The 15,460-nt window shown below is 42.5% G+C and overlaps 1 protein-coding gene across 1 annotated transcript in view; it reads left to right on the top strand.

The window, feature by feature from the left end:
• Nucleotides 1–15,460, top strand: part of LOC308296130 (sarcoplasmic/endoplasmic reticulum calcium ATPase 2-like) — a 59,600-nt gene that overhangs the window by 19,050 nt on the left and 25,090 nt on the right. Inside the window, exons 6-9 of the mRNA XM_080739272.1 lie at nucleotides 8,847–8,927; nucleotides 10,949–11,034; nucleotides 11,338–11,635; nucleotides 13,090–13,256. Of these exons, the coding sequence (XP_080595398.1) occupies nucleotides 8,847–8,927; nucleotides 10,949–11,034; nucleotides 11,338–11,635; nucleotides 13,090–13,256 (632 nt within the window). The remainder of the gene's footprint in view (nucleotides 1–8,846; nucleotides 8,928–10,948; nucleotides 11,035–11,337; nucleotides 11,636–13,089; nucleotides 13,257–15,460) is intronic.

Here is a 15,460-nt window from a genome sequence, read left to right as displayed (position 1 = left end):
AGAAGCTTGTTCCAGAAGCCCAGAGTGCTGTTTGAGATGCAAAACAGATGCAGTCAAAGTGAAAAGCCCGTCCAAGATACTATTGACATAACCAAGGTCAGAGGTTGGCTCAGCCACGGTCAAAGGCGATGATTTGTAAAAGCATGAACGAGGGCTGCAAGAAGGGCAACAAAAATGATTAACCATTTGAGCCCTGTTTAAAGATTTGATCACAGGAAATGTCCGATCTACAATCCTCTAAAACTCCTCACGATGTGCACGCCTTGTGAGCTTGTAGATTGTCTGTTTTCATACAATGACATGCCCCGAATCAAATATTAATAGATTATTTTATTAAATTATCGATAAGTTCGATTAACTGTTGTAGCCCTAGTATGAACGCTGTGTGTAATATGTCCCACCGTATTTAAATCGTTAACATGGTAGAGTCGGCAGGGTAGGAAAATGAACCCAGCCACCAGTTGTAAATGTGGCTAATAGAGCATCGCAGTTGAAGCCCCACCCCATCCCCACTCTGGTGTCGAAGCGTTTTCCCCATTCATTTCTTCCATAGACATTTCATAAAGTATTTATTTAAACGTTTTTAAGCCTCGGACAAAGCCACCTACTAAAACTAGAGTGATTGCATACCGGTACATACTCGGGGGTTCTACAGGAGCATATAGAACCATTTTACAACCACCAGCCTACTGGTAAGTGTACATTGAATTGCTACGACTTTGTGGCTGATAATGAAAAACCCTATGTTGAAAATGAATGGAATGTTTACTTCCGACACCTCACTGCGATGCTCTATAATCATGAACACAGGCTCAGCGTTTCTCTTTCAGCCAGCCTCAGCACATGTGGCCTTCTGACCAGCCCAGCCAACGGAGCCGCATGCCGTCCCTAATACATCTGCAGTGGCATCTGCCAATCAAAGTTGCCAGCCCTTGCGGTTTGCACTGCAGCCTCAACTCGGCGTTTTTTCAAGTGCACCTTTGGGAGTCATATCTCATGTGTTGTCTCGCTCCCGTTTTGAGCCCCTTTGCTTTTGCACTGCGCATGGCACGTGTCTCGACTCTCTTAAGTAGGACAGGGAAAACTTCTTTGTTCACATGCAACAAAATCCTTTTGCCAGACAACAGTTTTAGAACAAGAGTGGGATTTTTTAAATAACAGGCAAGGTATCTGTTCCAACTAGGGCTGTCACAATTATTACATAATCGTCTAATCGCAATTATTTGAGGTAATCGCAATTATTTTGCATAATCGTTTCCATGTTGAGAAATGTTAATATGGTTTCAAACACTTTAAAAAGGTAGATGCGACGCGTCGTGAGCTTGTAGATCTGCTATTTCCACTAAGTATAAAGTTGTCAAATATGTGAGTAATGTCTTTGTATATTTTAGGTTATGTGTCATATCTGCCATGTGCAACCTCAAAGCCTAAAAGCCAAACAGAAATGTAATTGTCAACGACAAAAACACAATTAAATCGTTAACCGCAGTTATTTGAGTGACAGTTAATCGTCACGTAAAATGTCGTAATCGTGACAGCCCTAGTTCCAACGTCCATGGCAATTGCATTGGTGATTGGATGGTGGGGGTTTCCCACTACTCTGTTCTTAAGCGTGAAGGCTGTGACGTGCACAGGCACAGGGGTGAGAAGGTGGTCATGCCTGAGGACCCTGTTGGACTCCTACCAAGTAGGATGTTGACATTAAGGGACAGATGATATACACACACTTCAATTACAGCATGTCTGCAGTCTAACACAGGCTTATGACTGCGCCAGAGTGTCTGAGACACATAGATAGATAGATAGATAGATACCTTTATTATCCTACGGGGGAAATTCAGTTGCCCAGAGGCAGCACAGCAGTTTAAGGTTACAAGTTACAAAGAAGTAAGAAAAAGAAAAATAGTACTGTAGTGTACAGTCCAAGAGCAAGCACAAAAAAAGAATATATACATAAAGTGACCACGAAACATTCAACGCACATAAGTGACACGTCACACACACACACAAAAAAGCTAAACTCAAAGCAAACTTAACTGACAGTGCCAAACAAAAAAGTGCACATAACAGTCAATTCTAGTCAATGCAACACAAGTATCACACCGCCATATCAACACAGCAATTATAGTACACAGTACAACCAACACAACCCAATAGTGCAGGGCCAGAAAAAAGTGACCAAAGTCAGTGCAAATAAATCAAGTATATATGAGGCTCTCGCTTTAGCTTTGTGCAAAAAAGTATCCCAACACTGATGTTTTCTAGAGTCATATCAACCATTGTTGTGCCATTGTTAAAACCGACTTATCCCATGTGTCTTAGTTGGTTGGTTCAATATCATTATCATACTGTTTAGTTTTGGTCTTCCCCTTTCTTTTTTCTTACAAAGTTGTCAATGTTTTTCTCACTCTTAATGTCTCGCTTGCTGCAGGAAGTGTTATGCAATCATGTAGGATGTGGCTGTTAGGTTTGGTGCTTCTCTGGGAAACATATCATGTTTTGGTCACGGTCTCCAGCCAACGCTGAACCGTTTCCAACTCCCAGGAGGAATGACTACAATTTATTTAGAAGATATTCAGTCAATCCAAAAAGTGGATTCTTTTTGGATTGACTGAAGTCTGTAAGTAAAAAATATATACAAATTATAAGACGACAAATGCTCAATTCTTTGCACATTAATAGTAGTTTTTATTTTAGGATATATTTTGAATCAAAGAAATTGAAAGTGTACCTGTACTACACCAAAACAGCATTCCCCCATCATCAGTCATGCAGTGTTTCTCAACCTTTTTTCTGCATGGCACACTTTTCATGTCCCAAGAATCCATGGGCACACAAACATAATACAGGGGTGTACTGTAAATATCGTCACTGTCGGGAAGAAACCTTGTATCTCCAAGTTTCAAATGTGTACGTTTCTTCGCAAAGTAAAGCCCTGCTTCATCATACAAGGCTGTCGCACAACAGTAGTGAAAACAGCAGATCTACAAGCACACAACGCCTCGCACCGCGAGGCGTTGTGTGCTTGCAGATCGGCTGTTTTCACTAGTTTAAATCATTTTTAAAATGATAAATACAATACTGGCTTTCAAGCAGTTTCAAGGGGCACACTTGACCCTTCTCAGGGCCACATCAAAGGTCCCCAGTCACAATGGTTGAGAAACACTTTCTTATTACACCCATTGTTCTGCATTTCGCTGGAAGATGCAGCAGAACTTGACACTTGTTGGTGTTTCTCCGAAAAAGTGTCACCATCTCTCACGATTGGAAAATGCTCATTGACAGACTGGTATTCCTGGCTACCGGCCGTCAGTACATCCAATATGAGCTTGACACGCAGCCAACTGCACATTGGGGTCGTCTCTCACAGTCACAACAAGCCGTTATCACCCACTGTGCCAAGGCTAGAGAGACTTGCACACCTTAAGTCAGAATTATGTGCAAGCTTAGAGAGACCCCAGGCCGCTAATTGAGGGTTAGCAAGTTGACGCGGCCGTAGAAGTGTGAGTTCCAAGGGAGTTGAGTGATTGTCCTGTTGAAATGGGGTGGGGCGTTGTGGGGTCTTTATCCTGTGACTGACTGACAGAGGCTGGCCTTTATTCCCTACCTCTTCCTGCGCTATGGGGACGACGACGGGCAGACAGCTGCTATCATGTGTCCACATTTAAGCCTGATCAGCGCATTGGGGGAACATATTGAAATACCTTTACCATTTTTGGCTGTGTGCATTGTTGGTCTCATAGCTATTCTATCTCCACTCCCTTCTCTGAAGTAGGGATGGGACGATAAGCGATGTTATCGTTTATCGTGATAAAAACACTCACGATAATCGTATCGTGGAGATTTCATTTATCGCGATATCGTCATGCACTGGGATCAATTCACCTTTTATTTGCCGAGCTGCATATCCGGTACAACTTAAACCCTCTGTAATTGGTAACAGATACTTATAATATACGTACTTGATACAGTCTTTTTTCCACCCTCTAACAAATGTCTTCAAAAAATAGCCGATCTACAAGCTTGTGAGCTTGTAGATCTGCTATTTTTTGGCAAATGTTCCGACCCAGGATAACGGCTTTTGATTATCGCGATAATATCGTAAATCGCGATTTCTTTTGTCACAATAATCGTGATATGACAATTTCATATTGTCCCATCCCTACTCTGAAGGGCATACATTCCCTGCAAAGGGAATCCTGACTTCTATCTATTTACTTATTTTCAGTAGTTCTCTCTCACTCTATATTCATTATCTTCATGTTATTTGGCTCTAAAATAATACATTTTCTAACACTCCTCTTCAAGCTTTGTTGTCTGTGTAAGGGCAAATGTATACGTGGTCGTCAAACAAATTAAAGCATAATTAAGTTGTTTTCACTGAGGCAGTAGGTACGCGGTTACGTGACAAAATATAAACTAGGCTTGAGAGAGGTCCTGGTGAACTCTTGAGGGGGGGGGGGGGGGGGGTCGGGGGGAGCCTCAAAATACCCATTCGAGACAATTTGCATCTTTAACAAAGTAGGTCTATACGTCAGCTACGCACAGGGGAACTGTGCCACGACGACCTGAGCCAGTTCCCTAGTTTCCATTGCCTTTATGTAGTATTACGAAGCCGGATTTGGGTCACCGCAATTCAGTATGTGCTCAAATTGGCTTTTTCCTTTGAGACTGGCCTTTTTATGGCTTCCAATCCCTCTACTTCCTCTTCTTTCTCTGGCCTTCCTCCGCTCCCTCTGCCTATAGCAAGGGGAGTGAAAAACTACTACCAGTCCTGAAAGGCCGCTGTGCATTTTCAGCCCTACTCGGATACTGATTGACTGCCTATTGAATTCAGAGAATGCCGCGTCCCTTTAAAACGTTTCCCTTAGAGACTGTAGTAGGGGCCCCATCGACATAGCTACTGCCGTTTGTTGGAAACTGGTATCCAAACCGATTTGTGAGCCAAACGTTACATAAGGTTACACCGCGTTTCCTTTTGACTGTCAGGCTTAAAGCAAACATAGTAAACCAAGCTCTGGCATTTAGCTAACATAGTATCAAACAGCACCATGAGTGTAGACATTTTTAGTACGGTTTGTCCCTGTGGGGATGTGGAACCCTTTAGGGTGTTTGCACACTGCACGATTATTGGCTGTCTTGTTCATTAGATGTCACACGGTGTGATGGGGAAAAAGGTCAAACAGTTATTATTATCCACCGTGTCAGACATTTCTCATTGTGCAAAGAAACTATGACCTACTGTACAACATCTGCTGCCGCATGCCGCGGCATGTTTTACCTCGAGAAAACAAAACAAAGAGTGAAGGGAAATTGGACCCGGTCTTGGCTTGGCAGAAGAGGACACGAGTTGGTAATTCTCCAAAGGCAGCTGATAATAACTATTATGGAGATAGATTTCAAAATAGGCCTAGAATTATTGAATGCTTTAACCAGTGAAAAATAGCAGATATACAAGCTCACAGCGCGGCACCGAGTGCCGCGCTGCGAGCTTGTAGATCTGCTATTTTTGAAAAAGTTGTGATTTTTTTTTTGCAAATCTTTGGATATAATTATGTATTTTCAAAGCGAACGTTTGTAACTCAAATTTTGCTTCTGGGTGGTCCCTGGAACGAAATATTTTGAGATGCGGGTCCGTGGCCAAATGCATATCATTTTGGGGGTCCTTCACATGAAAAGGTTTGAGAACCACTGACATAGTAGTCTCTCAAGAACAGACTAACTGAGCTCCAGTGAAGTGAAAAGGACCTTTTCTTTGACGATGTCTGGCCAGATTGCTGACATAGAAACATTGTTTTTTTCAAAAAACCTTCTAAGGATTCAAAAGACACTTATAGAATCGGGTAAAAATTCTAATTTTCACGATTTTTCAAAAATAGCAGATCTGCAAGCTCGCAGCGCTGTGAGCTTGTGATCTGCTATTTTTCAATAGTTAAAGCATAAAATAATGGTACACAATAATGTGTACCCGTTCTGAATGGGATAAAGTTGTTTTGAATTGAACGACCCAAGACACTTGAAGCGAACATTTCTACCGCCTTTAGGTCATTATGATAAAACATTTTTTTTTATCAGTACACAGTATCTCTATAGTCATGTGATCAAGACGGATCTGCCCGATAGGCCGATACATCATATTGCATCGTGATTGGCTAACATTGGCTTCCTAAGTTGGCAGGATTGGTCCGTTTTGAACAAAATGCCTCAAATCATGAACGCAGCTTGCGCTTTACGCGAAACTTTGCGCATACATTCCCACTAGGTCATGAAACATAATATGCAACCCTTTTCACATCAGCCTGTTATAGTGCCACCAGCAGGTCGACTTTTGCAAAACACATTTTTGGAACAAAATCATGCATGCAGCGTCCGATTGCCGTGAAAGGCGGAGACATGTGCTCGGAAGAGCACTGCTTCTAGTTGCATACTAATATACTTCATGCATTCTTCTTGGTCAATACTAAGACTGCATATCGTCGTTGTCGGGTGGAAACCTCGTATCTCCAAGTTTCAAATGTATACGTTCTTTCGCAAAGTAAAGCCCTGCTTCATCATACAAGGCTGTCACACAAAAGTAGTGAAAACAGCAGATCTACAAGCACACAACGCCTCGCGGTGTGAGGCGTTGTGTGCTTGTAGACCGGCTGTTTTCACTAGTTTGAATCATTTTTAAATAATAAATGCAAAACGAACGGTTTTGGACATACAAGGTTTTCACCCGACAACGACGATATATTTGTCTGGGGCGAAGACTGCATATTGCATACATATACAATCATCATTGTGTTGTCACTAATGCTGCTATTGTCGTACTCTAACCTTCGAGCTGCACAGGACCACGTGGTGTTTAGAAGCTGGCCATATTTGGAAAGCCAAACGTCAGTTTAGCATGATGATTCATCTGCAAATATTGACTTTTATGATGGTGTGAATGACAGATGTCGTCTGACAACAGCTGACTCCATAGCATAGCTAGGCAAATGTCACCTGATAACGTTGGTAACGCATTTGTTTGGCTCTCTCTGGTACAGTGGTCATTTCCTCCCTGAACGTCTAAAGCAGGGTTCCCCAATAGGCGGCCCACGGGCCATTTGCGGCCCGCGGGGGGCTACTGTCTGGCCCCCACCAACCCCAGTAATAATGGTGGTATAAGAGCAGCAACGAAACTAGTATATCGTCGTTGTCGGGTGGAAATCTCGTATCTCCAAATGTGTACGTTCTTTCGCAAATCATACAAGGCCGTCGCACAAAAGTAGTGAAAGCAGCAGATCTACAAGCACACAACGCCTTGCGGTGCGAGGCGTTGTGTGCTTGTAGATCGGCTGTTTTCACTAGTTTAAATCATTTGATGAATGCAAAACGTTTTTTGGACATATAAGATTTTCACCCGACAACAACGATATCTGAACTGTCTCTGGAGTAGCGGGAATGCCACCGTCGCCCCCTGCAATGTTGTGGCCCTCGGCTTGGTACCCTAGACATAATTCAGCCCTTGGGGAAAACTAATTGGGGAACCCTGGTCTAAAGCCTAGCTCAGACACAAGATTTGAAACAAGACGAAACCATTTAAAAAAAATCGATTGAGATTTGACTTGTAGAGTCACAAGTAGACCTGTCACAATTATTACCATGTTGAAAAATGTTCATACATAAAAAAAAGCAGAAATAGCTGATCTACAACGCAATTATACATTTGTCATCGTGAACAACTCTCACTGTCATTGTTATGATTTATCTGTTCATCTGTCGCTCTTGCAACTGTTACGTTCTCATTCCAAACGATGACAACTTCCTTTGCGCCGATTTCAGGGGCCGTAGTTACAGACTCTATCTGAATTTAAAGATTCTGGAATAGTTGTCTGGTTTGATAAACTGTTTCCAATATGATATGAAAGCAGAATATAATCGTCGTTGTCGGGCAGAAACCTTGTATCTCCAAGTTTCAAATTTGTACATTTTTTTTCGCAAAGCAAAGCCTTGCTTCATCATACAAGGCCGTCGCACGAAACTAGTGAAAACAGCAGATCTACAAGCACACAACGCCTCGAAGTGCGAGGCGTTGTGCGCTTGTAGATCGGCTGTTTTCACTAGTTTTGGACACGTTTCCACTCGACAAATAAGATATATTACATATAGCTAAATAGATATAGAAGCAAAGATTGTTGTGCCGTTAGATGCTGGAGTTTGAGCATCAAAGAAGTATGTTGTCATGACATGACAAGAGCTGTTGCCATGGAAATGATCGTCTGGATGCGGACTGTCCAGTTTTATAATATTTTTTAAACCACAGCTTGGAGAATTCTGTTGTGGTTGCAAGCTTCATCTTGGCCTGCAACTCTTCTGTCTGTAGGCTTTAACTGTTGTGTTGGCATTGACTTTAAAAGCTTCAAACGCCATTTTACATTTGTCATTATGCCAATGCCATACCATTATTTATTTTCTATTGCCAATAGGAAGACAGAGGTGTGTGTGTGAAGACAGAGGTGTGTGTGTGTGTGTGTGTGTGTGTGTGTGTGTGTGTGTGTGTGTGTGTGTGTGTGTGTGTGTGTGTGTGTGTGTGTGTGTGTGTGTGTGTGTGTGTGTGTGTGTGTGTGTGTGTGTGTGTGTGTGTGTGTGTGTGTGTGTGTGTGTGTGTGTGTGTGTGTGTGTGTGTGTGTGCGTGCGTGCGTGCGTGCGTGCGTGCGTGCGTGCGTGCGTGCGTGCGTGCGTGCGTGCGTGCGTGCGTGCGTGCGTGCGTGCGTGCGCGCGCGCGCGCGCGCACGTTGATGTAGTTGTGTTTTCATTCATTTCCTACTTGTTCTAGTAGCTGCATTCTATCTCTAATTGTGGCTATTTTCCCCCTCTAGTTGGAGACAAGGTTCCTGCTGATATTCGTATCTGCTCCATCAAGTCCACAACCCTGAGGGTAGACCAATCCATTCTGACCGGTAAGATGTCTGTTGATTGCGAGACCCATCACAGCTGGCAGGATTCCTTGCCTTATATAGACATTTTAGATAGACCGCGTTACGCACATTCAGCAATATAAGCATTTTCACTTTAGCTTTTAATTGTGGAGCCCTAGTTACCATTTCATTGCTGTCAGGCAGAAAAAAACGTATCTCCATGTTTAAACTTTTTATGTTTTTTCTTCTTCCCGTAATTTAATCGCCCTACTTCTTCGTCATACTACGGTGTCACACAAATTCTTTCCAAAGCAGACGACCTAAAAGCTTGTTTTTTGAGCTGTTGCTATTTTTGGTTTTGGACATGAGTTTTCCAGCAGACAGCAACGATTTCCCACTTGTGCATCTGATAACCGTAATTGTAAACTCTGGTGCGTGACTGATAGAAAATGTTGTCTATCTATAGCTGCTAATGTGTTTGTTGTACAATGGGCTTTGCTCTCATCCGTGTCCCTCTATCCCTCTATCCCGTCACATGTTCTACACATTCTTGGATGAAGGTTGCTCAACATTCCCATACCAGGCCACCCTTCCCCCTCGTACACATTATTGTGTATGATTATTCTATGCTTTAACTATTGAAAAATAGCAGATATACAAGCTCGCAGCGCGGCACCGAGTGCTTGTAGATCTGCTATTTTAGAAAAATCGTGAAAATTTGAATTTTGACCCGATAAGTGTCTTTTGAATCCTTCTAAGATGTTTTGAGAAACCTATGTTTCTATGTCAGAAATCTGGCTATAACCATTGTCAAAGAAAAGGTCCTTTTCACTTCAACTGGAGCTCAGTTAGTCTGTTTTTGAGAGACCACTACTGTATGTCAGTGGTTCTCAAACCTTTTCATGTGAAGGACCCCCAAACTGATATGTATTTGGCCACGGACCCCCATCTCAAAATATTTAGTTCCAGGGACCACCCAGAAGCAAAATTTGAGTTACAAACGTTCGCTTTGAAAATGCATATATTCAAAGATTTGCACACATTTTCACAACTTTTTCCAAAAATAGCAGATCTACAAGCTCGCAGCGCGGCACTCGGTGCCGCGCTGTGAGCTTGTATATCTGCTATTTTTCACTGGTTAAAGCATTCAATAATTCTAGGCCCTAAATGAGTTATAATCTGAGAGCTAAATTCTATTACTGTAACCAAGAAGAATGGCTGTTATAAAATGTCAGGTCGCAGTTACTATCAAAACCTCCACCGGCTGTCAGTCACGTCACATCACATCACGTCGCGTCACACTTTTCCCCTACTCATATCTCCGCCACCGTTGTCCCGATCCATGCCAAACTTTGCACGCACACACCCCTTGGCTGCCAAACCACAACCTCCACCCCTCATTTCTCACATGGCCCTCTTCTAGCGCCACCATTACAAGACATATGTTTGGATACTGCTCCTACAGATTTTCCCTAAAATCACGCAAATCGGTACACAGTATCTCTACAGTCATGTCATCAAAATGCATCTATCTGTCCCATCTAGCGCCACCATCTGGCAGATTTTTGAAACACAAATTTTTAGACACTGCTCCTACAGATTTTGCCCTAAAATCACACAAAGCGGTACACAGTATCTCTAGTCTAAAGTCATGTCATCAACATGGATCTGTCCCATTTCCCATATTCCCTCCTGATTGGCTACCATTGCCTTCTAAAGATTGTGTATGCGACCTGACAGTCGCTTATCTCCCAATTTAGGGAGTCTTACTGGTACTAAAAACACATTTACATTTATTTACACATTATTTAAGAATTCAGGACATCGGGAGCATGTGAAAGGGGCATGTATGATCTTTGACCTACGTGGTATGCGCCTGGACCAGTAGGCCAGCGGGCGCCCCATATAGTAGAATCATTTTAATAGCACTTGCTGCTGCTAAACTGATTGCTCAAGTGGAACTGTTTTGACACTGTATCCTGAGTTTTTGACAACTTACGTCTATTGTCCTGTGTTGATTAATTGAACTGGCCTTAACCTCCTGCTTTCTGTTATCTTCGTAGGCGAGTCTGTGTCTGTGATCAAACACACTGACCCTGTGCCTGACCCCCGTGCTGTCAACCAGGACAAAAAGAACATGCTCTTCTCGGTAAGCAGTCCTGGCATTTTGGCACACGTCCTCTGATCGTCCTTCAGTTTCTTTCCTTTTTATGGAAAACACATTTGTATTGTTATTTAACGCCTGAGTGCCACGCTGCGAGCTTGTACATCTGCTATTTTTCAATAGTTAAAGTATAAAATAATGCGTAATAATGCGTTCCCGGCCTTAATAGGTTAAAGGGATTAAACAATACAAGCCATCACAATAAAATTGTTGAAAAACAGGAACATTTCATTTGAGAGACTCGAATCATTTCCTGAGTTGAACTGACCTGTCACGCGTCGTCTCCAGGGGACCAACATAGCGGCGGGGAAGGCCGTGGGTGTGGCCGTGGCCACCGGCATCAACACCGAGATCGGCAAGATCCGCGACGAGATGGCGGCCACCGAGCAGGAGAAGACGCCGCTGCAGCAGAAGCTGGACGAGTTCGGAGAGCAGCTGTCCAAGGTCATCTCCCTGATCTGCATCGCCGTGTGGATCATCAACATCGGACACTTCAACGACCCCGTCCACGGGGGCTCCTGGATCCGCGGCGCCGTCTACTACTTCAAGATCGCCGTGGCACTGGCCGTGGCCGCCATCCCTGAGGGTAAACCTTTTGTTTCTTAAAGGACAACTTTGGTTTTTAACAACAAGGTTCATATTTTAGATTGTAAAAAGAAAAGATGAGTGTTAAAATGTTTTCATTTGCTGCTTTCTATCATTTTAGCGATTTTAATTATTTTGATTTCAGTGGGTGGGGCATGCGTACATTCGTCTTTTTTAGACACAATAAGCCCATTCCCAAGATGCACTGCAAACCTCCATGGGCAGATGTGACTTAGAAGTGTTACTGTAAATAGTAGAAAAGAAATCACGACTTAGTGTGTCTAAAAATATATATTTAGTCACTTGTACGCATGCCCCCACCCACTGAAATCAAAATCACTAAACTGCCTAGAATGATAGAAAGCAGTACATGAAAACACTCATCTTTTCTTTTCTCTAATTAAAATCTAAAATATGAACCCTTGTTGTAAAAAAAACAAAGTTGTCCTTTAAACATTTACATTTTGAGTACCCCCATGACCCTGAGAGTATTCAAATACAGACCTGTAAGGGTCCATTTGGACCATTGAGAAGCAAATTCTGATTTGGGATGCAAACTATTTTCGGGTCATGCTGGAGGCCGGAGGAGGCAGAAATGTGAGAATTGGAATTTGGCTTCTACCTTCAAAGATGTGTCCTTGGACACTGTCACAAAATACACTTATGCTGGATTCAAGGATTTATTCTACTTATCAGTCATCATGTGACTGCTTGCATGCCTTTGGAAAACCAGGCTATGGGTGAACACTAAGGTAAAATGGCTTGATAGTAGGGCATTCACCAAATAATATATTTGCTTATATTCGCTTATTTTTATTTTTTTATTGTTTTCTCTTTAAAAAATATATAGTTTATAAAGCTTGGCTAGATAGGAAGTCATAAGAATGAGTTGTCAATGCCCCTGGTGGATGAATTTGTTAATGCTCTATACCAGGGGTTCTCAGACTTTTTTAGGCTGTGACCCCCAAAATAAAGAAAATTTTAACTGGGGACCCCCATCCTGACAAGCACTTGGAATTGTAGGTATTACATTTAATGTGACTCAGGTTCCGCAGATAAATGTTGTGAAAATAGCAGATCTACATGCTCACAACGCCTCGCAACGCAAGGCGTTGTGAGCATGTAGATCGGCTATTTTCACAATGTTCGCCTCTTGCTTACTTAATATTTAACAGTTTGGCCAGTCCTGTCGAATATTCGACTATTCGAATACTTTGAGGTTGAATAATTCGAATACTAAATATTACTATTTGTGAATGGCCTACCTTGGACACTGTCACAAAATACACTTATGCTGGATTCAAGGATTTATTCAACTTATCAGTTGCAAGCAGTCATGTGACTGCTTGCATGCCTTTGGAAAACCAGGCTATGGGTGAACACAAAGGTAAAATGGCTTGATAGTGATACAGTGTTTGTGTGAACATTTATACTGAAACGTTACCCCCCTCGCAGGTCTCCCGGCCGTCATCACTACCTGCCTGGCCCTCGGAACCCGGCGGATGGCCAAGAAGAACGCCATCGTCCGCAGCTTGCCCTCGGTCGAAACCCTGGGCTGCACCTCCGTCATCTGCTCTGACAAGACGGGAACCCTCACCACCAACCAGATGTCCGTGTGCAGGGTGAGAGACTCGCACGCTGTACAACATGTTTTTGATTGGTTTAGGTCTCTGCTCTCTATCGTCCTCGTTTAAGTGCCCATCTGGCGTTTACGAGTACAGTGTTTGGAGAGACATTTACAATAGGGGTGGGACGATATGAAAAATTTCATATCACGATTATTGTGATTTAATCGCGATTTACGATAGTATCGCGATACTCAAAATCTATTATCTTGGGGCGGAACATTTGCCCCAAAAATAGCAGATCTACAAGCTCGCGTCGCGACGCGTTGTGAGCTTGTATAGATCGGCTATTTTTTGGCAAAGACATTTGATAGAGTGAAAAAAAAAGACATATTTTAAGTACCTTTTACCAATTATAGAGGGTTTAAGAGGTACCGGATATGCAGCTTGGCAAATAAAAGGTGAACTGATCCCAGTGCATGACGGAGGACGATTTCACGATAAATGAAATCTCCGCGATACGATTAACGTGAGTGTTTATTTTATCACGATAAACAATAATATCGCGTATCGTCCCATCCCTAATTTACAGTTTGGGGAATTGGGGAGTTTTCAGTGTCCGTTCGAGGACATTTCCGCTGGCAATAGTGGTGTGTTGATGGATGCATCTGGTGTTGTGGGAGTTAAAACCTATGACCTGTACTTCTAAGCCACCTTACATTTTAATCCGTTAAAGTTAACGGTTTGGTTGCTCTCAACAGGCCAACGTATTTTCCATCAACACTGCCGTTTCCTGTTAGAACTGCCCTTTTACTTGATCCCCCCCCCCCTCCCCTCCCCCCACCTGCTCTTGGTGAGTGCATCTGCTCAAATGGCACATACAGCATGTGAAATGTAAACAGCGAGCAGAATGTCACTGTTTGGAGAAGAATAAAGGCAACTCTTTAACCCTTAGGCCTAAAATTATTGGACGCTTTAACTATTAAAAAATAGCAGATATAGTGCCGCGCTGCGAGCTTGTACATCTGCTATTTTTGAAAAGTGTATGCAAATGTGTGCAAATCTTTGAACATAATGTATTTCTTAAAGCGAACGTTTGTAACTCAAATTTTGCTTCTGGGTGGTCCCTGGAACTAAATATTTTGAGATGGGGGTTCCGTGGCCAAATAAATATCATTTTGGGGGTCCTTCACATGAAAAGGTTTGAGAACCACTGACATAGCAGTCTCTCAAGAACAGACTAACTGAGCTCCATTTAAGCGAAAAGCACCTTTTCTTTGACGATGGCCAGCCAGATTGCTGACTCAGAAACATAGGTTTTTCAAAAAAACCTTAGAAGTGCTGTGATATTGTATATCTGCTATTTTTCAATAGTTAAAGCATAAAATAATGATACACAATAATGCGTACCCCGTTCCGAACGGGTTTAACAAGGAGACAGCGGCGCTGCCAGAGCTGCAGAAGTCTACGTTCAGCCGTTGGGATGACTTGCAGTGTGCTGCTGTTGCATAACTGACCTTGCGTCACCACCGTGCTGCAAAGCAGACAGCCTGTAGTTTCCCCCCTCCCTCTGTATATATGTGACACCCCGTTGCCGCTATAGTAGCCCTACATTAATGGGACATTACAGCATTTATACACGTTGAATTGCCGTTGCTGCATTGTATTGATTTTCCCCTCCTCCCCCGATTTTAGAGGGGAAAAAGCAATCTGCTCGGATCCTTTTTAGGGTTGGGATGTTTAAACAGTTACGCCATCTGTTTAGGACACATTTTTAAAATGATGTTTTGTTGCGATTTTACATTTTAAAATACAGGACATACGTAGATAAAAAAAAACACACAAAAAAAAAATACAATACAAAAAAACAAACCCTAATATCTGCCCAACCACCCTCTGGCCCTGGGTGGAGAAGAATAGATTTTTAGACACAATTAATTGTGCTGTATATGAAAAGGTAAGGGAATATTAATCAATGAATTGCCGTTAGAGAGTTGATGATTTGAGACTAATTAACATGTACCATATTATGGATGGAACGATACGCGATATTATCGTTTATCACTGCTCTTGATAATCGTATCGTGGAGATTTAATTTATTGTGATATCATCCTTCATCATGCACTGGGATCAATTCACCTTTTATTTGCCGAGCTGCATATCCGGTGCCACTTAAACCATCTATAATTTGTAAAAGGTACTTATATTATGCGTACTTGATAGTCTTTTTGTCACTCTCTATCAAATGTCTTTGCCAAAA

The sequence above is a fragment of the Nannobrachium achirus genome (assembly GCF_963921795.1).
Source record: "Nannobrachium achirus genome assembly, chromosome: 12".
NCBI lineage: Eukaryota > Metazoa > Chordata > Actinopteri > Myctophiformes > Myctophidae > Nannobrachium > Nannobrachium achirus.
The sequence above is the reverse complement of the archived record's forward strand: the minus strand, read 5'-3'. Positions and strand labels throughout refer to the sequence as shown.